Raw genomic sequence first — 23,853 nt, 5'->3', positions numbered from 1 at the left:
GAACTCAGTTGAAAATAGAAGTTATATTGCCTGTGAAGCTAAGACAAATATGATGGGACTCTGCTGAAAAGTTATTCAGGTCAGTGAACTGAGTACTTGACTAATCATTAGCCGAAATAACTTGTCTGACTGAGGCTGGGAATTGGACAGATCTTAACTCCTGGAGAAATAAACTTATCAACAGTAATGACAAAAAATCTGTGAAAGGAAGCATAAAAAAGTGTTTAGTATTTTGGTTAGTTTTTCCGCGAGCCATAGCATTTAAAAAACAAAATAGCGAGGTAAGTTTTTCATTGCCAATAGCACAGAAGTACTGAGTACTTGGGTATTTTCCTGTATCAGGAATCCCAGTGGGGCTTACTTAATGTCTTCACCATATGAATTCTCTCCAAAGCCATTCAGTCAGATGCCATAGTTACTGGCTACTTCAGTTTGTCATCATACCAGGAGCTAGGGCTGAGATCGCTTTTCAAACTGGAACAGTTGTGAATCTCTTGTATTGATATGTACTCTAAGAGAAGTCAGTTTGAGCACTCTGAACATTTCAGCACTAACAGCAAAGTGAGAATAGAGGACACAGTAGCTTCTCCAGCTAGCGTATAGTGAAGTGGCAGGAAATGAAAAATCCTAACTCTCAGATGTTTGTGGAATTTTAGTGAATCACTAAATAGTCCCCTGTGATTAAGGGTGTAGACAAACATTCTTACTGCCTTCAGTAATGATTTATTTTGCTCTGCATGTAGTAAGAGAACTCACATGGGCAGTTACTTTATATCAGTTGCAAGAGTAGCCTTCAGCAGAGAGAGAAAACCTGACTCTTACAGCTGATAATTTTTTAAACTGAATGTGATTTGCAAGAATGTCTGCCTACGAATTCGGCAAAGGTCCTTCAGTTACATATGCTGCCTCCAAAGTGTTTTCGAGCAGTTATTAGTTGCTGTTGGAAGTTCCTCCTCTTCCTCTTCTTTGCCCTACGTGGCAATTTGTCAATGCTTTCAGGTGATTTTTCTTCAGGATACCCAACCAAGTCAATCCACACAAACCCAGCATTGTTTGTAGTTTATATTATTTACCAGTTGTGTTCTCTATTTCTCTTTTCATTTTACTTATGAGCTAAGTATATCCTTGCCCTTACTGTTTCTCCACATAAAAGCAAGAGGGCAAATAGGCAAAAGGATCAGATTTTTTTTTTAAACTGTGCATAGACAACACAATATGGACAATTTAGCAAATAAGTAATAATAAATTGAGGGTGCTGTTCCATACCTTACAAGTATTCAGACAGAGAATAAGTGTATTTCTTCTTTGTCTTACTATAATGGGAAAAGAAAACCATTTTTTTACTCCTCTCTTAAATGTAAGAAACACTATGCTTTCCTTAAGTAAGACTTCAGGAAACTAAGAGTGCCCTGATCTTTCCTACAGCCTCTTTGAATCACTGGCTGATTTTGTCTGCAGTTATGAAGTAACCACCCAGAGGTGATAATTCTGGAGCTTTATATTTCATACTGCAGTAAACATAACTGCACGTGCAAAAAATGTGCTGTAGAGAGCTCCAGTTTTATACCTGCTCTTTCAAAATTGCATGGTGATCCATCACTGGACAGCTGTGGTTGGAGCCCTTCTATAAAGGTGCCATGGAAAAATTTTCCTCAGACACATTTTGTTGGCTGACATTCCCTCCAGCTCACAAAGATATTGAAACTGCTGAAGTTTATATGTATATGAACTTATATCAGTGCAGGCTGCCATTTGCCATTTGATGGAGCAAGGCTTGTGACAACAAGGGGAACTAAACAAATTAGCAGTCATCATTATATTTGATGGTAATTGTTAAACAGTGAAGAACAAGCAAGAAATGCCCACAAGAAAGCCTTATGGAAAACTCTCCCTCCTATTGCTGAATACCCCCAAACAATCAATTTGGTTTTCAGGTTTTTGGGGATGTGTGATCTTATCCAAATTGTCTTAAGCCAGAAATAAAATGCAATGATAAACATGGTGACAGCAGTGCGTGTAAGTGCTGCAGCAGTCACTGAGCATTTTGTGAGAGCTACTGTTTTTCTAATCTTTTTTTTTTTTTTTTTTTTTTTTTTTTAAATCTGGGAGAGGCAGTTGCAAATCTGACAAGAATTTCATTTTCTGCCCAAAGGCTTTCTGTCAGATGAAAAGAACATACTGTACATTAGCTGCTAAATACATTAACTTAAATTATTTGCAGTTATTTAAAAAAAAAAAAACAAAAAACAAAACAAAAAAAAACCAAAGTCACTGCTAGATTAAGCAACCTACACATAAATGTTTAAACATTATGAATGTCTGAAAAGTTTGAAAGCTGTTGATCAATTTTTATGAGTGCCCTCTTGCTGGCAGTTACGTATTTTTCAGAATACTTTTAAGAATACTTTAGTTGTTGATTCTAAGCAGAAATGCAACAGAAATCTGAAGCATTTTAAATACAGATTTCAGGGAAATTTAGCAAGTAATTGTTTTTTCAGGAAAAGACTGAGTGGTCACAGCCTCACCTTGCTGACACCGATAATTCAAACTATTTTTACCTGAAACAGTGAAGATCCTAGCCTAGTAACACTTCTGGTGGCTGTTTTAAAATAAGTGAGACTGCTAACCTGCCTTAGCAGAAATGTCAGTGCATTTTCTTTCTTTCTTTCATTTGTGTACTTCAGAATTACCAAAACACAGCACAGTTTATTATATTTGGATGATAAATTTCATACAGTTATGTCACAGTCTGTAGCCCTTTAGAATGTTTGTGTTTGAGTGATGTAGGGCCCAGTCCAGCCATCCTGTTTGATGAGTGGCTCTTTGTGCTGTAAGAATTGAGCTTTACTGAAACAGTGCATTAGAGACAAAAGTTGTCATTATATAGCTTTTAGTTATGTTATTTTCTGCTATGTACATTTCTTAGAGACTAGTTTTGAGGATTTTTGTGGAAGAGGGATCCAATTTTTGTTCTTGTTGTTCAGAAAATGAATAGTGGCTCTTTGGTAGATAAATGATTTGCTTTTGCTGTTTCTATAGAAACATAGAAATGCTTTAGAAATGAATGACCTCCTACAGGCAGAATAGTACAAATTCAAGTGACATTTTCTTACAATGAGGTTCTTAGCGTTATCACTGGGACTTTGCGTAAAGTTCAAACTGCGTAGTTCTTCCATCCTGACAGAAACAAGAACTCAGTGTCTCCAGGAGATACAATGCTGCATCATGCATTTTTTACAATTATACATTCCAAGATTTCTGGATCTGACATTTGAAACCAGCATTTGTTAAGCTTTGGAAAATTATCTTAGGTTTATGTAGCAAACTTAATATTCACCAGAAAAAAAAAAATCAACACGGGAAGGCTGGAAGAATTACAAAAAAGTGTTCCTACACATTTGAGGCTGGCATGAACTGACTGTTGGAAAAATAGGTAAAATATTAAAAGGACTGACTGTGACTTCCTGATGACTTTTTTCCTAGAGCATGGACTTCAGTACTCTGAACAAAAAGAGTCTCTCTTTTAAGTCAGGACCCTTTTGGTTTCACCTTCTCAAACTTTTACATTCCCATTAACAGAAGAGAAAGAGATTTGCTCTAACAATGTCAAGTTTGTTTTGTGTAGCAAGTCCTTCAGGACTTCCCTCGTCACCAGATCCACATCCTGTCTCACATTGCCAGTGTGCTGGAGGGCTGATACTCCTGGAGTAAGCAACTTCTTTGTGGTTTCTATGGAAGAATACCAACCAATTGAAGTGCCTTCTCTAGTGCTGAGGATAATTTGGCCACTGGAGTCAACCTGAACATGATTCTGGCACCATCTCATTTGATGTGTACCCTTGGGTGCTCTGCTGCAGTGCCCTACCTGCTGACTTACCAGGATTCTCCTGATGAATCTCACTGTATGCCATAAAGAATTGGTATATATCTCAATAGAAGAATGCTCCTTTATTTAGCTGATTTGACTTTTTAGGACGTTGACATAGATCAGTTCTCTGTTTAACTTAAACGAAACAGTGGTTTGTGTGATATTTACAACTTAATTTTGAAAGCTAGTGTTAAGAATATGTGCAGAAAATTGTTTAAACTTTGGGCCCAAACTGCCTGTACAGCTTGTACTGGAATCAACTGGAATTGTATAAATGTTTCTGAAGGGAAAGGGCATTTGAATAAAGCCACTGGATTTTTATGAATGCTTACATTTTAATATTAGCTGGTTCACACGGCCTTGTATTCAACAACAACGGTGATTGCTAGAGAGCTATGGGAAGCAAGCCAAGCAGACACAGGGAAACTACTTAAATATTATATTGTGTTTCTGGCATACTGTAGTGGAAAAACTTAATATGGAAACTGGACATTGCAAAGGTCCATAACTGGGTGTAAAAGCACTTGTCTGAAAGTTACCAACTTAATTTTCAAGAGTGTGCCTGCCTGGAGCGATGGTAGGGATGAAATGTTACTGTAAAAAGATGGTAGCTCCGAGCTAAGTACTGCTGAGGAGAATCTGAATGGCTTTAAACAAGTGACTGTCTTGCTTCCTCACTCAGGGGTTTTAAGTTTCAGGCTGAGAGAGTTGGGGTTATTCAGCCTGTAGAAAAGAAGGCTCTGGGGGAACCCTATAGCAGTCTTCCAGTACTTGAACGGGGCCTACAGGAAAGCTGGGGAGGGACATTTTACAAGGGCAGGTAGTGACAGGATGAGGGGAAATGGCCTTAAACGAGAAGAGGGTAGATTTAGACTAGATTCAAGGAAGAAATTATTCACTGTGAGGATGGATGGTGAGACACTGGAACAGGTTGCCCAAAGAAGTGGGTATGCCCTCCCTGGATGTGTTTGAGGCCAGGCTGGACGGGACTTTAAACAGTGTGGTCTAGAGAAGGTGTCTTTGCCCATGGCGGGGGGTTGTAACTAGATGGTCTCCTTTTCTACCTTGTTTAAAGACATAGGTGAGAAGCAGATGTAAAACAAGCATTTCTGAACAAGTGCAGCAATGAACAGAGCGACTGCTTCAGTATTACAGTAGCAGATTTAAAAAAAAAAAAAAAAAACACAAAAAAAGCAAAAATAAAACACAATGTATCTAGATATTTTATTTCAATCCAGTGAAAAATGCTTCATAGGTCTGCTTGTATGTTTTCTAGTCACTAAATTATACTACTGTTATTGTGGAGTGTGAATGCATTTCTTGAGTCTTAATATAGCAGCTCAGATAATACTTGGTGGAATCCTAATAATTTTAGACTTAGACTTGAACTCCATCTCAAACACAGCTGCTCCTCTCATACAAAAACACTTCTGGGCGATTCTATTGAAACAGAACAAAGCTGTCTGTGAACTTCCACCTCACACACGAGGTGCAAATCAAGTTAGTGTGTTATGTTAAATAAATGTCCTCAGTTGCAGTGTAACATATAAAAAGTCTAATTTCCCTTAGTAGGTAAGTTGTCTTGTCAGCAATTTCCAACTATTTGAAGTCAGAATTTTCCATTGAGGTCTGGTGGTTTGGTAGGAGTCCCAATCCCTTTTCCCTCTTTTACCTTGCCTTATAAAAAGGCATTTAGTTCCAAAGGGTATTTTCTTCAAAACTAACACATTACAGCAACTGGTGTGCATTGCGGACCATTCCAAACATATTATTTTCCCCTGTTGTTTAATGACCTCAATAATGACTTAATCAATAATGGTTTTAAATATGTGGTTATTTTTGCAGTGTTTGCAATGTATATCATTAACTGCAGTGTCCAAGAGTAGATTTAGAAAAAATTGTGCTGTGGTAGCAGATACTTTAATACTGAAATCATGTTGTGGCAGAGCCTTGTTTTAAAGTAGCCAAAATAAAGTAACTTGTATATTTATATTACATTAAAATATGGAAAGAAAGGTTTTTATTGTGAGCCATCTGTGCATTCTACCAAGTTAAGTTTTCCATATTTTTTCCATTTGGATTGCCTTAATATTTTTTTTTATTATATGAAAAAAAGCCAAGATTTGGGAGTAGAAGCTTAAGAGCAGACAGAAAAATTGGTGTAATTTACTTCTGAAGGCAAATCCTTTTTCAGGCTTCCAGGAAAATCAGTCTTTGGAGTTTAGATTCTGTGCTGGCTTTAATTTAACACAGTTACTGAATTCAGTGAAACAGCACAAAGCATGAGCTGAATTGAATCTTCTCACTAACTTTTTCATTATACGCAACTGCTATTTTTGTAAAATGGTAAACTATTGAACTTGACCAAAACCCCTGTATCTTAGCCTGTTTTTCAAGAGAAGATACCATAAAGAGTGGTAATTTATATTGTGAAGCTAAAATGTGACTTGAAGAATAAAACTGTAATACTGTGTTAGGATGGAAAAAGAATTAACGTCAGAAAAAAACTTGATGGGATGTTCCATGGCTGTGAATTAAGATGGAAAAAAGAAACCCTGCAGCACAAAGGAATTATTTAACATGCTCTGTTAACTATGTTTGAAAGAGTCAGCTGGGTGATTGGAATGGTACCCTCTGATTCTGTAATCTATAAAACTGATGATTCTTATTGTACCATCCAAAAAGTTGATATTAATTTCCATTCATCATTAAGCCTCATGGGATTAACTGGTTTCAGTGTTAATGAGGTTGTGCTGACAGTACAATAATTCCAAAGTGAAGCCTTTGTATAGTAGCCCTGTTTTGTTCCTGCGGGTTCATGTTTGGAAGCATTGCAGATTTGTAGTGGAAGCAAAAGACACATGAGTATGAAAACTGAAAATGCAGTCTATGGCTGTGAGTAACTTGTTGCTTGCAATGAGATTAAGCAGTGGAAAGGTATTGAATTTCTCTGTGTTCAAAGAATTTTAAATCTGGTCCAGTAGTTACTCTGGTATAACTTAGGGATATAATTTTATCGCTCCAGGTTAAACTTAGCTGCGATGCCATGAGGCCACCTCAAGTGTTTAGGTCTTCTCACTAAGCAGTCTCAGAAATGTCCTGTACAGTGAAAGAAATCACTGAGAACACATACTGAAGAGCCAACTCCTTCTGTGTGTATATGGATCTGGTTTTGTAGATTCCTTTTGCAGATTTTGCAACAGTGAGGCCATTGCATTAAAACCAACAGTCAGTGCTTCTTTCCTGCCTCAAAAGCCAGAAATAGGAAAATTGAACATATGTTATAAACGTATGTTAAACATTAAGCAGAGGTACTCCTTTTACTGCACCACTTCAGACCAATGAACTCTATTTTTAAGCACGATTCAGTCATCAAGCTGACAACTGGATTTCATAGACTAACGAGCTGTTTCCTTCGTTCCAATCTGGCTGAACGAACTATAGTGAGGGGAAAAAGAAGTACAAATGGAAAGATGGTGACTATTTTCTTCTCTGATGTAAATGCACTGCAAATTAGTTGTTAAACAGATAAAATGAAATAGGTAATAGATCTAGTAAGCAGTACTCATGAAGACTAGGATAGTAATACTAAAAAATGAGGTTGTCAGAAAATTTGAATGGACTATTTAACTCTGTTTAAAGTCTTCTTTCTTTACCCCTCTTCATCAAAAAAATTTACACGTTGAAGGGTGAAGATGAATGAATGAAGGAAAATTATTTCACTGACAGTTAAAACTTGCTGAAATGAACTGCAGCACATATAAACACTTGCTTCATTTTAAATTTTTATTCAGTATAATTTTTATTTTGCAAGTTCTAAAGCATAACTGTATAGTATGGGATAGATTATTCACATCTTAAAGTTAACTTTCAGTATTTTGTTAAATAAAACCATCAGTTTTCTCCTGGAACTACAGGTATGCGTTATTTGAACTAGTGTAGATGAGAAAAAAAGTTTGATTCTGCTCTTATGATCATTTTAATTTTCCATTTGTACTCTGCTAACTTTAGTTTTTTGTATTTTAGTGACAGTTTGTTGTGGTCTTTCTTGCAGAACGTGGTTCGCCTCGCAATTTGATTACCACAGACATAACTGACACTACGGTTGGGTTATCATGGACACCAGCTCCAGGAGCGGTTAATAATTATAGGATAGTGTGGAAATCACTTTATGATGATACAATGGGAGAGAAGAGAGTCCCTGGAAATATGGTGGATGCAGTGCTGGACGGCTTGGAGCCAGAGACTAAGTACAGGATTTCTGTATATGCAGCTTACAGCAGTGGAGAAGGAGATCCCGTGGAAGGAGAGGCCTTCACTGATGGTGAGCATACTACAGCATTACCACCATTTGTAACATTCTGTTCTTGATGAAATTATCATAATTTAATGAAAATGAACCTTATTTATCTTCACTTTTGTTTACTGAACAGACCCCCTAAACAAAGTCCCTCACCAAATCAATCAACTCTACCTTTTTATTTGACTGTTAAAGAAGGAAAATCTCTTCTATAACATGTAGGCTTCAGTTTAGCAAGAATTACCTCCAACCTGAGAAGTGATTTTGTCCATAAATTACTCTGAGGCCAGCTTTTTATTGGTTTGAATCTTACTGTGACTACTGGAAATCTGTACTACTGGAAATACTGTGACTACTGGAAAGCTGAAATAAACAGTATGGATAGAGTAAGGAGGGAAGGCAAGGTAAATTCCTGCAGAATCAGTTATTCACCCAAAGTATTATATATTTGTCTAGCTGTATCTTGGACATTTTGTTCAGAGGGATGCTATGAGAAATAGTATTGAAAGCTTTGCTGAGATAGAAAAATGTTACATAAACTGGCTTACCTTGGTTAACTAGATGGGTAACTAGATCTTTGTTAATCACCTTTCCCAAGGCTCTTCTTTTTACTTATTTGCAAAACATTGTACAGTGTCCTTCAGAGCAGCTCGAGCTTCCCCTGCAGTATAGGCAAACTGAAACATCTTCAGAGATCAGGAATAGAACCATTAATTAGAGGAGCCAGAGTGAATGAATGGATGCACTGGAAGGATCAGCTTTGATGTTTCTCTTGTTGCCTGAGGGGTCCACATGAAAGCAAAGTTTGAGGCAACGTTCTAGGGAAGCATCGTGTATGCTTACCCATTTTTATATTCTTTCCTAGGCATGTTTTGAAAACTGTTGGAGGCAGACTGCTGAGCTGTCAGTCTTTAACTCAGTATAGCTGCTCCTAAGGTCTCACAAGAGCAGTGTTTGTTGCAACTGGTAAAAGATAATAATGCGGACTGCTGTCACACATTCCTTCATTCTTCAGGAGCAGCAGCATCCTTTCTTTACCAAAAAGGCAGTTTAGCCTTCTAATTTGTGGCTTCTTAGAATAAGTTTTTGCCTGAAGGAATGCACTACCTGGACTATCAATGGACTCAGACTCTAGTCTAACATTTCATCTTTCTGGTGCCAGGACAGGATACTGTAGCCTGCAGAGCCTACCTTACTGTGTGATGAGATAGTGACTGGCTCTGGCATGCCAAGAAGGTTCTATTTTGCCAGAATCTAGATGGGTTACGCTGGCTGACTGGCAGTATTACACACCTTTCATTTTACTTCTGATCTTTCTTAATGTTTGAACTGTCTGGAAACTCTCTCTCAAAAGCTGAGTGCTGCAATCTGCAGAGAAAATACCTTATTAGTCCTTGTCCTTATTTCAGCTTTAATATTGTCCTACAGTAAATGGTGAGTGACTTTCCAAATACTTGGAAAATCTCTTAGTGTGGTTTCCAACACTCAGGAGTTTAGGCATATACCAGAACCACATCAGATCTGTAAATTCGAAACTTCGAAAATTTTAACTTTGTAGATCATTTTGTTCATTAAAAAAGGGCTATATAATCAGTTTCATTTGAGAGTTCTGAATCCATTACTTAACAGATTATCAAAAAGTGCTACTAAATAGAACTCTCCCCAGTTATGCTGTGTCGTTGTGTAATCTATACTTTTTTTTGTCTGTAATGGAAAATGAACTTGTATTTTTTTATTAGTCCATTACAGTCAGAAAAGAAATTTACAGAGGCCTATGTGAGTTACCTCTGTTTCTCCCAATGAAATAACATAATTTTAATGAAAGTAAAAAATAATTTTAATAAAGCTGAATGCATTTTGTAGGCATGCATTAGAATATATCTTTATGTGAAAAAGTAAACATTTATCCATATTTTTATGCTGAAAAGTGTCACAAAGTGCCAGGACTGTGACAGTAGACAACGAGACAGAGAATACAATGAGAGTTTCATGGCAGCCCTCACCTGGGAAGGTCTTGTCTTACCGTGTGTACTACCGACCACGCAGTGGAGGAAGGCAGATGTTTGGAAGAGTAAATGCTCCTGCCACAAGCATAGTGTTGAAGAGACTTAAGCCTCGAACTACATATGACCTCAGTGTTGTTCCAATTTATGATTTTGGACAAGGAAAATCAAGAAAAGCAGAAGGAACAACAGGTATGTACTACATGCTTACACAGGGTTTGATAATCAAAGGATTGTGCTGTAAACTGGCAGTCATGATCTATAGAGAACTTGTGGTGGTGACTGTAAAGATCATGAATTAATAGACAAATTGAAAAAAATACTAGAGGTAGAAAGGAGCATTTGATTTGTTGAAAGTTTTATTACAAGAGCTGAGCACAGGCAACTGCTATTATATTGAGTATATAAATGTGTGTATTCTGAATGAAAATACTAGACTTGCTTTGAAATGCTGTCACCAGAAGTTGAAGTGTTTTGTAAGGAAGACAGAATTTAATCAAGTGTTGTCAGGTTTTTTTATTATTTACATTTTTGGTCTGGAATATCAATTAAATAGCTACTTTACTTCCTGTTACTTAGAAGGCCATATTTTCTGTGAGAAACATGAAGTTATTAAAAAAATCAGTAGCTGATTTTAAAGAGTTCTCAGTGGAAGTCTGACCTCAGAGACCACAACATTTTGGATAAGCAGCCTTTTTTCTCAGAACCAGCAACTCTAAAATGTTCTTTAATTCCTGGTGAGGGGATTTTTTTGAGTTCAAGGCAAAAATAATTTTCTACCCCTTGTTTAGTTTGTTTCTGATATTGGTCTTTTGTTTTGTATGCGAATGTCTCTTGCTCTCCAGATCAAATCAAGGAGATCTAAAGCTATTACCAAAAGAGAAAATTTTCCAAGATGTTTCTGCCTTTTTTGGGAAGAGGTAGACTGAGGTACACTGTAAATACTCCATGCCATTCTCTAATCTTTGGACACATATCATATTGAATGGTGATGGGAAGCAAGAAACAAGTCTAGCAGTGGAGATAACAGCACCGCATTTACTGCAGGAAGTCTTATTAAATTAGAATGCGACTGACGTAAAGCTGTTCCAAAAACTTGATCCGCTCTTGACTAATGCCTACTTTTTCAATCTTCAAAATTATGTTGAATTAAATCTCTGATCATCCATCTTCTTTTGACTTTTCACATGCTCATCTCGATATAGATTGGATGTGATGCTCTCAGTGTAAATAACTGTGATGGCAATCACACTGAAAGCAAGTGGAACCAGAGTGATCTGGTTAGTTTAAGCTCTTGTGACATCATAGGTAACTATGCAAAGAGGCTGCATTTTTTATTACAAGTGGGATTTTGTCTATTTCTACTCAGAAAATTGCAAAGACACAGGGGTAAGAAAGCTACCCCCACTCCTAACCATTTTTCTTTTGTTTTAGATTTTTTATTCCAAGGCTACTTCCTGGTTAATCTGATTCCTGGTTTTTTTTTTGCAATTTTGAGATCACATTACTGTGCTATTTCTGATGTTGGAATGCATTTTAAATTTACCCAGGACCAAAAATGAGGCAGAATCTAACAGTAGGCTTGTTAACCATTCTGCCTGTGTGTACGGACCTGTGCTGGGTAGCTATTAGGTGAAGTAGCTCTTGACCTCAAAACCTTAATCTGCTTGGCGGTCACTTGAGGAATTATTTTTTGACATACTGCCATCCCTGTGGTTGGTGAAGTTATTTGAGCTGCCAAGCCTGAGAGCAGAACCTTTTCTATGGAAGGTCTCTTGCCCAGTGCCCTGTCCTCTGGGACCTAGAACTCTTGAGGATGAGGCAGTTTGAGAAGCTTGAGATACTGGTGGCAGAGTGCTGGAGGAATGTGACTTTTGCCTGAAGCAAACTCTGCTTTTCTGGTGTTGGTTTGAAAAAGCTGTTTACACTTCTCTCTTTCAGTTGTGTTTCACCTACTCTTTGCCACGTGAAAGAAATGTAGTGGTTTAATCCGATCATCTTTATCATAGAGAGAAGACTGATGGTGTTTAGTTCACTTACTGTGTGTAAGATCGGATGGATATTTATGATGGGTGAAATAAACTGCTGTTTATCCTTCAATCTACTGTCTGGAGAGAGAGCCTTGATAACAAGCTTGGCCTACACATCTGTTGTTTAGGTAGCAAAAATGAGCTGAAGTGTATCTCAGATTTAATATCTTGATTCTTGTCTCTATGTCAAAGGAAAGGCACAGAAAGCATAGAAACGCTGCTAATGCTGGATTTGCTGCATTTTTAAATAAAAGCATACTTGCTGGCTTTTTCGGAAGCAGGCCTGATTTAAATCCTTTTCTTCCATCCTTACAGCCTCTCCCTTTAAGCCACCTAGAAATTTGAGAACTTCTGATTCAACTATGTCCAGCTTCCGAGTAACTTGGGAGCCTGCCCCTGGGCGAGTGAAGGGGTACAAAGTAACATTCCACCCTACTGAAGATGACAGGAATCTTGGAGAATTAATAGTGGGGCCCTATGACAGCACTGTGGTTTTGGAGGAACTTAGGTATGGATGATGATAACGATAATAATAATTAATAATAGCTTAGAGATTTGCTTAATTGCTATCTGGGATTGTAATACCTGTAAAAATCTACTGTAAATTAGGAATAACTTCTGTTGATATGCCATCAGGAATTGGTGGTGCAGTTTTTGAAAAGAACCTTACAGGGCAGGTTCTGAGATTATTCACATCACCTTTTGCAGTCTCACAGCAACTGAAAAAGGCAAAGATGTGGGAAGAAGTGTTATTAAACATTTCACATATAAGAGTGTTAATGAGATGCTAAAGAAGACAACTTGGATTTCTATAGTTTCTCCAAAAAGCCCTTACTTCATGTTAAAAAGAGCCTAGTTTAGTTCTTGATTCATTTTATCAGAGGCCAAAATTTATAAAGGAGGCTTCAGAGCATGTCAAAGTCTGTTACTTGTTTGCATGTTAGACTTGTATGCACATTAAAAATAGGAACATTAAAAGAATTTTAAATTATTTGAACAAAGAAAGCTATTCATAAGTATAGCATTTTGAACCAGCTCTGAAATAGTGAAAATTTGCCTGTCTTGTTAAAGAACTAGTCTTCAGACTTCACATTTTAGAACTTTCTTTTCTGTATAGTAAACTGGTAAAGATTTCTTAAATGGAGCATTATCAAGCCAAGTATCTTCAGTTACAATACATTTAATTATTGCAGGGCAGGAACTACCTATAAGGTAAATGTTTTTGGAATGTTTGATGGAGGAGAAAGCAACCCCCTGGTTGGACAAGAGATGACCACTCTTTCAGACACTACTACGGAGCCATTTTTATCTAGAGGTAAACATGACTGAATCAAATAAAATGCTGTCTTGGCTTTTGGATAAAAGAGAGTGTTTTCCAGCACTTCCTATTGTTTTTATGATTGCACATAAATATTTATTCACAGGATTCAGTATACTCCCTAACCTGATGACATAACCTCTGATTTGAAATGACCTCTCAGTGTGCCCCAGTTAATCTTTCTAGTCCTCTGCACCCTTTAGATGATCTTACAAAAATGATAATTCAAGCAACCCATGTTTTGCTGATTATTGAAAACCATCTGCATCACATTTTCAAGCCATCCACATCTGTGTTGAATTATATAAGGTCAAATTCTTGAACAGAAATCATTGCTCATCTACAGGGGTGTTCACAGGATTAGAACAAAGAGTTTTAAGCAGATTTTTTGCCATTTCCTTGTCCTTATATGGTCAATTCTCCATTGAAAACTAAGGTGGTATAATGGACAGAGATCTTGTAGTTGGGGATGTCCCAGCATTATTGTGTAATGTTTAAGTTTATATGTGACACAACCATTATTTCATCACTTTTACTACAGATGGAGGAGAGTTAGTACAGTAATGCAATTGCTGATTGTTCTCTAGTATATTCTTGGGATTATCTTCCTTTGTAGGTAAGCTTCCAAAGAAAACTTTAGTGGCTGGTATGACAGCAGCTCTCTTGATGCAGTTGATGGGTCTCTGTATGTTAACTGAATAGGTGTGGCCACTATACTTTCAATTAGTACTTCAATTAGTACTTCAATTAGTGAAGAGAATTTCAGGGTTCAGTTCCCCTTCATGGAGACCTGTCTGCAGCAGGTCTTTGCTTCTTAATAGCCAAGAATACTTGCAGAAGTGAAGACCTCTCCTCTACTATTTTAAGATTTGTATAACCATCAGGGGGAATAGAGAATTTTATGAGGAGAAAGAAGCTAACTGCAAAGGCCTCTCAGAGTTGGAAAAAAAAAAAAGCTCTCTGACAGTTGACTGTATTCTTCTCACTTAATCTCTGAGTTATGTGAAAATACTATCCTCATAGCATTTTTATTGACAACACTTTTAAAAACTTCTGAAGTTACTGCTGTCCCACTTAGTCTAATGCAAGTGTGTAGAACTAAGAAAAACTATGTAAGAGGCCATCAGTGACATTACAGTAAAGCTATAATAAGTCTGGCAGAAAAATAATTATGCTGAGTGGTTCATTATTTTTTATTATGCCATCTGTCATTTCTGTCTTGAGTGTTATATTCTTTAAGCTAATTAGTTTTAGTAATGCATGGATTTTAGTCATGGTAAATGTGAAAAATGAATTTTATATCTGTGACTGCCAGTGTAATAGTACGTTATTTATTAGTAGAAAGAGAAGAAAAAATCAGCCTACGTGCCTTTGCTAGAATTTTTCATTCAGGTAGTTGGAAGAAAAATAAAATTCAGAATAATTTAACTTTAATACTGTACATTAAGCTTAATTTCTATATAAAAGTTATGCATGCAATTTTTGAACTAACATTGTTTTACTTAAACTCTACTCCCAACTTATTTTATTGTCCTGACTAAAGACTAGATCTATATTTTCTATGCAGAAGAGGATCATGCTTTTAACCCCCAGGTACATGGAATAGTTATATTCATGAGTCTGCAGTGTTGGATCAGTTATGTGGAACATATATGAAATCACAATATCTTTCAACTGTGATGAGTGTGGCTGATTTTTCTCAATGGGATTTCTTCCATATAAAGACCAGAAGCTCTGATGGCAGGAAGCCAGAAAATTTGCAGCTGGTAACACAAGAAAAGAGAGAGAGCGAGGATTTTTTTTATTATTTTTTTTGTATCATTATTATTATTTTTGAAATGGCGAAATGGCTGTGGATAAAATTGTTGTGTCTTTCTGCTCTGTATAAATATTTTGTGATTTTCCTTGTGATGAAAACATTATGATGGATATTTTATTCTGTAATTTGTAAATTGAAGATATCTGAAATAACTTCTTACCTTTTCAGAACACTGCGCCTTTATATAAGTGTGTGGTCTTGTCCCCCCTCTATCTTTTGCCTCTGTTTATATGTACATGTCTTCTAAGTTTGATCTTTCTTTCCTATGCGTGTAAACTCCTATACCATCTGTGTTACTATGTCTTTTGCCCCCCAAATTCAGAAATGCTATTTATTTGAAAGTGCTTGTAATATATGCTGTTAATTCCCTACTACATAGTTGAAAAATTGAGCAATAGTATAGCCATCCACAGTAGACTGAAATAATTATTATTTGTGTAATCTGATAATGCTCACTGCCATGCCGGTGGTTAGCTCTGTAGTCTTTTACAAATCCTCTGAAGCAGTTCACAAAATCTCTGAAAGATGGTTATCAGTCATCTTATGAGACAAAAATAGATGCTGAAATGACAATAGGGAAGAGCACTGGCCTTGGTATTTTAGAAGACTTACTTCTAAGAGGAAACATACATAAATTCATATAGCTTTTGCTGTGGAACTAGTGACTAGTGTGAATAACATTCTCAAATAGGTCATACTTGGCAGAGCGCCAGTGAATAAAACTAGAGCTATTTTGGAAACTAATTCATGACATATGTCATATAAAAGAGGATGGGGAAAGAATACTATCATGCTAAGGCTGTGTTTTTCTGGTTGAAAGCTATCATACTAAGGCTGTACTTTTCTGATTGACACGACAGGTTTAGAATGTCGAACCAGAGCAGAAGCTGATATCGTGCTACTGGTGGATGGCTCATGGAGTATCGGGAGGCCAAATTTTAAAACTGTCAGGAACTTCATTTCCCGTATTGTTGAAGTTTTTGATATTGGTCCTGACAAAGTACAGATTGGTAAGTCATCACATGTAGGAGGGAAAATGATGCATATTCGCTGCACGGACACATAATATCTGAGCAATAATGGCTTTTTCCAGGTCTTGCACAGTATAGTGGAGATCCCAGGACAGAATGGAATCTCAATGCTTACCGAACAAAAGAGGCTTTGTTAGAGGCAGTAGCCAACTTGCCATACAAAGGAGGCAATACTCTAACAGGTATGTCACACTGTGAGGATTTTCTTTAGGCTCCATAAAAAAAAATGTTCCAGTAGCTGACCCTAGTATTGTTCAGTGAACTCAAATTCATCCATGATAAAATAACTCCACAGTTAACTTCAGTACATTTGGAGTTGAATGTTCCCAGCACGTGAACATGCATTATAAGTGTAGGTCTGGATAAAGAGAAAAGGATGGAAGACTGTAAGTGCTGAAGAACCAGATGAGTTTGGGTTTATGTTAAGCATATGAAAAGAAGAAAAGGCAGTTCCATATGACGATTGATGTGAAGACAAGGTGAGGACCTAGAAGGGCGGCTAAAGGGAGTCATAGGGAAGGGTAATGCATAGAAAGTGTGATGTTAAAGATTTTCAGGGGCTGAAATAATGTCAGTTGGTAAGTGTAGATGATGAACTGTAACTAGACTGAGTCCTTGAAGAATTAAGCTGTGGAATGATGTTGTTGGTGTGAAATCACTGCAATGAATTACTAGCCTTTACCAGTATGTTGAAACAGTTTATGGTGATAGTTACCCTCTTTGTATCATGCTAGGAATGGCCTTGGATTTCATCTTAAAAAACAACTTTAAACAAGATGCAGGCTTGAGGCCCAGAGCTCGCAAAATTGGTGTTCTTATTACTGATGGTAAATCACAAGATGACGTAGTCACCCCTTCAAGAAGACTCAGAGATGAGGGAGTGGAACTTTATGCAATTGGTAAGTATTATATGAAGAGGTGGCCTGTTCCAGCTCCCTCTCACCCCTCTATTAAATGTATAGGGAAGTGGACACATGTAAGTATTTAGAAGGGAATTCAGTGAATGTGTTTAGGAACTCATGTTTATGGTATTACGTTTCATGTCTGTCATTTCTAACAAGTTTTGTTTTCATGTCTTCTCTGTAAGGTATTAAAAATGCAGATGAAAATGAATTAAAGCAGATTGCAACTGATCCAGATGACATCCATGCCTACAATGTGGCAGATTTCTCCTTTCTGGCTAGCATTGTTGAGGATGTAACTACAAATCTGTGTAATAGTGTGAAAGGTCCAGGTACATCCCATTTTCAATCTAATTTGTTCTTTTCCCATTTATATGCTTGAACTATTAATTCTTTTATATTACATGGAACACTGTGTAGCCCTGAGCTGTTTTTTCAGCTGCTAGTGTAAGAAATTTGTTCAGACCACCTAGACTACCCTGCAGGGGTGCTTCCTTTCCTCTTAACAATGGCTCTCAAACCTAACACAGCAGGACATGACTGGAAATGCCTGCTTTTTCCCACAGTCAGGAATTATGTTGCTAAGTGTGGCAAGGTCTTTGAAAATACTGATCCAATAACAAAAATCCCAGCAACTCTTTTTAAGTGTTAGTGTATGACAGCTCAAATGCAAAGGCTAGCATGGAAGAACAGTAACATTGGCTGTTGGTTCTCTGGTGGAACACTGGTGTTGAAGGTAGGATAAGAAGGACAGAGAGCTTGTTTGGTTTGCTGAGAGTGTGTTGATGAGTATCTCTTTACTCAGTTGTTTTAAGTATTCCTGTGGAAATAGAGACGGAAGCAAACGCCCAAAGCATTGTGTTTTTTTGTTTTGTTTTGTTTTGTTTTTGTTTTTTGTTTTTTTTTTTTTGTTTTTTTTTTTTGTTGTTGTTTTACAAGCAATATTTTTAAAGTCTTCTTATACCTTGTGTTTCAATTCCCGATGACATAAGATAAATTAATACATTTTTAACTTGTTTCCACTTGTAGGTGATTTGCCACCTCCTTCTAACCTAGTTATTTCAGAGGTAACACCTCGTTCTTTCAGACTGAGATGGAGTCCACCTCCAGAAAGTGTTGATAGATATCGAGTTGAATATTACCCTACCACTGGAGGTCCCCCTAAACAAGTTAGTATCAAATGTTCATCTCTGATGTCCATAATAGCATCATGTGGAAGTCATTTAGAATATCATTCTGAAGTCTTTGCTTATTAGGGTCTGTGTGTGGTATAGCTGTAAATGAAAAAAGACTTCAAGGTCAAGAATATCATCTTCAATAAATGATAAATAAAATCACATAAAGTAGGAGCATAAAAATGGCTTTATTAATCATTAATCTAGAAGTCAAATGTATTTATTAAGAAAAGTTTATTGATATTTCCAGTAATTATTTTCTGTTCATATTCCATTATATGGTTACAAAAGATGCTGATATGAGTTGCGATATGTAGTGCTTACCCAACACTGTGTGATGGTACTTTGGAGGATATGTTTAGGCACAGATTCAATTGTTTAATGTACAGGACCAAACTCATCCTATGATTATAATCTCTCTATACAAATAGCCAGTAAGAGGCAAGCCTTGATGCAGAATTGGTCTTCATTCTCTTCAACCAGTCAGAATAGTATTTTGGAAAATGAAGTTAGGCATCTCCAAGCGTCTAGCTCAGAATGTGTACGTAGCTTTCAATCTTAGCTCAAATTTGACTTATGGAGAGTTTGGACTTTGTAAAACATGATCTTAGGATTTGGACTGTGATTTGGTTTGGAGAAGCCATTCCAGTGTACACGAATTTTACAGGCTACTTCCTGCAAGGTAGTGTTAATGGCATGTGCTGTAACCACCTAGATTATCCTGGATGTTTAAAATACTTTTCCAAAGTGGGAGCATCTATTAATGCCATTTTATGTTGCTAAGTAATATGAAAGTGAATGCCATGAGTGAAAGCACTCTGCAAAGTGCATACTATATATATCTAGCCCAGTTGAAAACAAGTATCTGCTCGAGCTATCTCTATAGCTTGCTTTGCAATAGTAATGGTATACTGTGAAGTGAAAGGTGTAGAAGATTAAGACCATAGCTATTTTTTTAGTTCTGTACCAATGATTCCTGAATTTTCACATGGAATTTTTATTTTTATTTTTTTTAAAGACAAGTTTACAAACATGTTTTTTGTATGTTGTTAACATTCCTTCTCTTTTATGTAGTTTTATGTAAGTAGGATGGAAACTACAACAGTTTTGAAAGATCTGACACCTGAAACAGAATACGTTGTTAATGTGTTTTCTGTGGTAGAAGACGAAAGCAGTGAACCTCTAATCGGCAGGGAAATAACTTGTAAGTTAAAAGTGTAATGTGAATAACATGTTAAGAACAAAATGATATATGGAGAACTGTTTAGTAGAACTTGGAGCACTAATTGTGTTGTGTTATACTAGTTGTTGAGATCTTGTCTGGAAAACTGTAGCAAAGAGAAACGTTGGGGTGGTAAAAAATGTTTATCCCAACTTCCTTATTGGTTCATAAAGCACAGGTATAAAATCATCTTATCTACTGCAATATTGATGAATTACAACGCAGAGTTTATAAACCTGATCATATGCAAATCTATATTCCTTCATTTCCGTACTAGATAATTGATTACTGTAGTTAGCAGATAGAACACTATACAAAATCTGTTCTATTTTTATCAGATTAACTAAAAACCCATTCAAAACAAATCATTTTTAAGAGACACAACCATTATGTTTTTACTGTTAATTGTATGATCAAATTTAGGTAGATTGAAGCTGAATGCAGCTTAGTGTGACTTTGTTGTCTGTTCAAGAGTATAATACATTAGGGTATTATTTCACTTCTTTCATTACTTTGCATTGGTCTTGTCATAAATCCTGAAAGTAGATAAATGATTTTTATAAAATCTGTGGTAATTTTTAATGTTTATTCAGTAATCTGAGAAATTCTGAAGTTAAGAAAGTGCATAAAATCTTTTTAGAAGTACAGATCACAGTCATGTACTGCTTGTTATTAGATCATTGTGAATTAATGTCGCTTTTTAGAATATTCAAGTATTCCAGCGCAGACATGTAAGAGAATTCTAGCTGTGGGCATAGCAAATCTCTAAGCACAATCAAAACGTGATGGCTGTTGTTTCATTCTCAAATTAAACCCCGCTTAAAGTACAACTACACGTAGATCAATTTCCTGATACAAACAGTGTACCTCAGTGCCCTTGTGCAGTCTTCTTAGTGGTACTACTAGTGATGTGAAATATGAAAAGTGAAAAAGGTAGAAAAAAAAAATTATATATATATATATATATATTTTTTTTTAATGACAGACCCACTGTCTTCAGTTAGAAACCTGAATGTTTATGACATTGGATCAACTTCCATGAGAGTGAGATGGGAACCTGTCAATGGAGCTACTGGTTATTTGTTAACATATGAGCCTGTGAATGCCACAGTCCCAGTTGCAGAGAAAGAAGTAAGAGAATTTGACTTTTCTTCCTGTGCTCTAAACTGAAAAAGATTTTGTTGTTATATCATAATAGTAAAAAAGAGACTTATACGTAGTCAAAGCACAGTGAGCTTACTGGGATATCATATACAATGACATCAGTCAGGAAGCTGTAAATATACTGTGAATAGCACAAACAAAATTCCCTTGAAGTTAAATCATTGCTTGCTTTTTCTGCTTTTGCTGCCTTCAGTTTTTAAACATGATGTGTTATTTTTTATGTGCAGATGCGTGTTGGACCATCAGTGAATGAGGTTCAGCTGGTAGACCTCATCCCCAATACTGAGTACACTTTAACAGCTTATGTATTGTTTGGTGATATCACCAGTGACCCACTCACCTCCCAGGAAGTGACATGTATGGACATCTTGACTTCTGCTTTGTTGATATTGCTTCGGAAGTGCTGAACTTTAATTTTATTTCATGCAGCAGTTTTTATATATTCTGTTTTGTTTAAAACACCACCTTTTTCATATTTCATGCATTTTATACCAGTCTTACATTACCAAAAGATCTTAAGGGCAATTTTGGTGAAAAGGTATCTACATTTAAGAGGAGGAACAAAAGGGTTTTTTTTCTTCAACAATGAGATTGTAAAATTACAGGTTTTTTTTTTTTTTTTTTTTTTTTTTTTAAATGCATTTTTGGTTACATTTGGAACAGCAATAAAACACAATTTTAGAGACATTCTCTGAGATGCAGAAAATGCAGCTGTTTGCCAAATGTTAATAAAGTTGGAAATATTAGGTGAGGATAAGAAAACATGCCTTACAAAGTGAAAAATTGATCTAAAAATGGCTTAGACATAGCTTGCCTTCCTTAAATATCTTTTCTTAAAGATTGTAAGAGGGATGTTTCCTTATGTGATGCACTTAGTACTATTATTCTTAGGTTCTTAAACATGTTAAGCCCCTAATTGAACATCTGAGGTTATATTTTTAATCTCTGATAGTTCTGATGCTTCTGTATTGTACTTATAGTTTACAAACATGAAGGTACTTGTTTCTAGCTATTTTGCTTGTTGTTGGGGCAGGATGTTCTGCAGCTATCTTATTTAATGGTCAGGGCAATTAACTTATAGGATAATAAGTGCCTTAATTTCAATGCAATGTATGAAAATACTTAATTTAATTCCTTCTGGGAGACCTATACTTCTGCTTTGAATAAAATTTTCACTTACTACTGTCATTATTTTTACAGTGCCTTTGCCTGGACCAAGAGGTGTGACAATTAGGGATGTTACTCACAGCACCATGAATATCCTTTGGGATCCTGCTCCAGGGAAAGTCCGAAAATACATCATAAGATACAAAATAGCTGATGAAGCTGATGTAAAGGAGGTAACCAAAAGGAACATTTTTGCAAAATAAGACCATCTTTTTATTCTGAGGAGCTGGGTTATTAAAATAGTAGTAAATTCAATATTACAACCGTCCATTAAGAGCAGAGAACATCAGTTCTTGGTGATTGCTGTCAGGAAAGAGTATTGATGCTTTGGAATCTGAATCAGCATGAGATTAATTTCTTTATGTACTTCACCACCTTCTCTTAAAGAGAGGAAAAAACTGACAGGAGATTCTTCTGTGATTTGAAAATGGCCATTTTTGCTCTCTGCTTCAGTGTTACCTTGCCAAGCTCTAAGAACAACCTACAGTAAGGAGAAAATGATTATAGATTAAAGGTATATTAGCCCTCTTGCTCACTGGCAGCTCATATGAGCACTGGTAGGGATATCTTTCTTACAGTTGCAAACTTTCTGTAAATGCATTGCTAGAACTGAATCAAGTCTTTGAGGGTTAAACGTGTTTTTGTGAGTGAGTGAGAACTTTGTGGAGATGCAATTTGTGTTTTTATTTCCAAAACGATGAAAGCAGGGAAAGAATTACAAGTAGTTTACTAATATTTGAGAGACTGTGCTTCACAAGTGCAGTTAGTAGATCACATTCAATATTCAGATGTAAATGTAGGGGGACAAACGAAAAAATTTTGTGCAAAATACTTTTCAGTTTTTTTCAGTACAAGGATTCCTACCATGAAATCAAATTCAGAGTCAGAAATAGAATAATTTGAAATTCTTAGGTTGCTATTTTTATTCCTAGGTGGAAATTGACAGACTCAAAACCAGCACTACTCTTACTGACCTTTCTTCCCAAAGACTGTATAATGTGAAGGTTGTTGCAGTGTATGATGAAGGAGAATCTCTACCAGTAGTTGCAGAGGCTGTCACTCGTAAGTTTTCCTTATTACCCTTCTTTCAGTTATTTTTGTGTATAGTCTATTTATACATGTAGGAATGTATAGCTAGGTTAAGGTGGAGACATAATTTCATCTATCTGAGAATTATTTTACTTTTAGCATTATTTACAGTATAATAATCCCTGGAAATCTCAGGTGAATTGTGTTTTACTGCAGCAAACACTGAAGCTGCAATCTTCAAAGAGGGGACAGAGCAGCAGCTGAAGCTAGATTTTTCATAGTAAGACGCTGAAGAACCAAAGAGCCAGAATTAGTGAGAGACTATGATGTTATTCAGGGAATCATAAAGGCAACACTAAAGTAATAACAAGAGATAGACACAAGAAAATGGTGTCGTACAGACCAGATATCCATACAAGACAGGTGACGAACTGAAAAGAGCAAGCTGATATCAGGGAAGCTTTCATCTTGATGTATTCTTGTGTTTTAGGAATGCATAGAAATGAGCAGTATTACCTTAGTACACACCATCACTCCGATGTGAAAAAAGAAAAAAAATATGCTCTGTGTCCTTTTTTGTCCCCCTTTTCTCCTGTTTTTTGAAGCTTGGCATGTTTAAAATTTTGTTTGTTAGCTTCTGCATGAGCCTGTAGTCTATAGCTGCTGTTTTATTTGAATGCATAAAGAAAAAGAGGAAAAATCAGCCAAAAATTGTTTTAGTTTAATTCTCTGGTTTTACTTTTTTACTGATTTTTTTCCAGTAGCTGTGACTTTTTGTCTCCTTAACCTATGGTTAACCTCTGTGAATTCTGTCTAAAGCAGTTC

The 23,853-nt window shown here is 36.3% G+C and overlaps 1 protein-coding gene across 3 annotated transcripts in view; it reads left to right on the top strand.

Moving 5' to 3' along the window:
* Positions 1-23,853, top strand: part of COL12A1 (collagen type XII alpha 1 chain) — a 90,344-nt gene that overhangs the window by 14,059 nt on the left and 52,432 nt on the right. For all 3 annotated transcript variants that reach the window (XM_042881210.1, XM_042881216.1, XM_042881225.1), the window contains exons 12-25: positions 7,923-8,192; positions 10,097-10,363; positions 12,517-12,709; positions 13,395-13,516; positions 16,199-16,348; positions 16,432-16,551; positions 17,104-17,268; positions 17,457-17,603; positions 18,301-18,440; positions 19,521-19,650; positions 20,654-20,799; positions 21,060-21,189; positions 22,033-22,172; positions 22,932-23,061. In XM_042881210.1, coding sequence (XP_042737144.1) covers positions 7,923-8,192; positions 10,097-10,363; positions 12,517-12,709; positions 13,395-13,516; positions 16,199-16,348; positions 16,432-16,551; positions 17,104-17,268; positions 17,457-17,603; positions 18,301-18,440; positions 19,521-19,650; positions 20,654-20,799; positions 21,060-21,189; positions 22,033-22,172; positions 22,932-23,061 — 2,250 coding nt within the window. The remainder of the gene's footprint in view (positions 1-7,922; positions 8,193-10,096; positions 10,364-12,516; positions 12,710-13,394; positions 13,517-16,198; positions 16,349-16,431; positions 16,552-17,103; positions 17,269-17,456; positions 17,604-18,300; positions 18,441-19,520; positions 19,651-20,653; positions 20,800-21,059; positions 21,190-22,032; positions 22,173-22,931; positions 23,062-23,853) is intronic.

The sequence above is a fragment of the Lagopus leucura genome, unplaced genomic scaffold (genome assembly GCF_019238085.1).
Source record: "Lagopus leucura isolate 7727_CA_CO unplaced genomic scaffold, USGS_WTPT01 Super-Scaffold_73, whole genome shotgun sequence".
NCBI classification, from domain to species: Eukaryota; Metazoa; Chordata; class Aves; order Galliformes; family Phasianidae; genus Lagopus; species Lagopus leucura.
The sequence above is the reverse complement of the archived record's forward strand: the minus strand, read 5'-3'. Positions and strand labels throughout refer to the sequence as shown.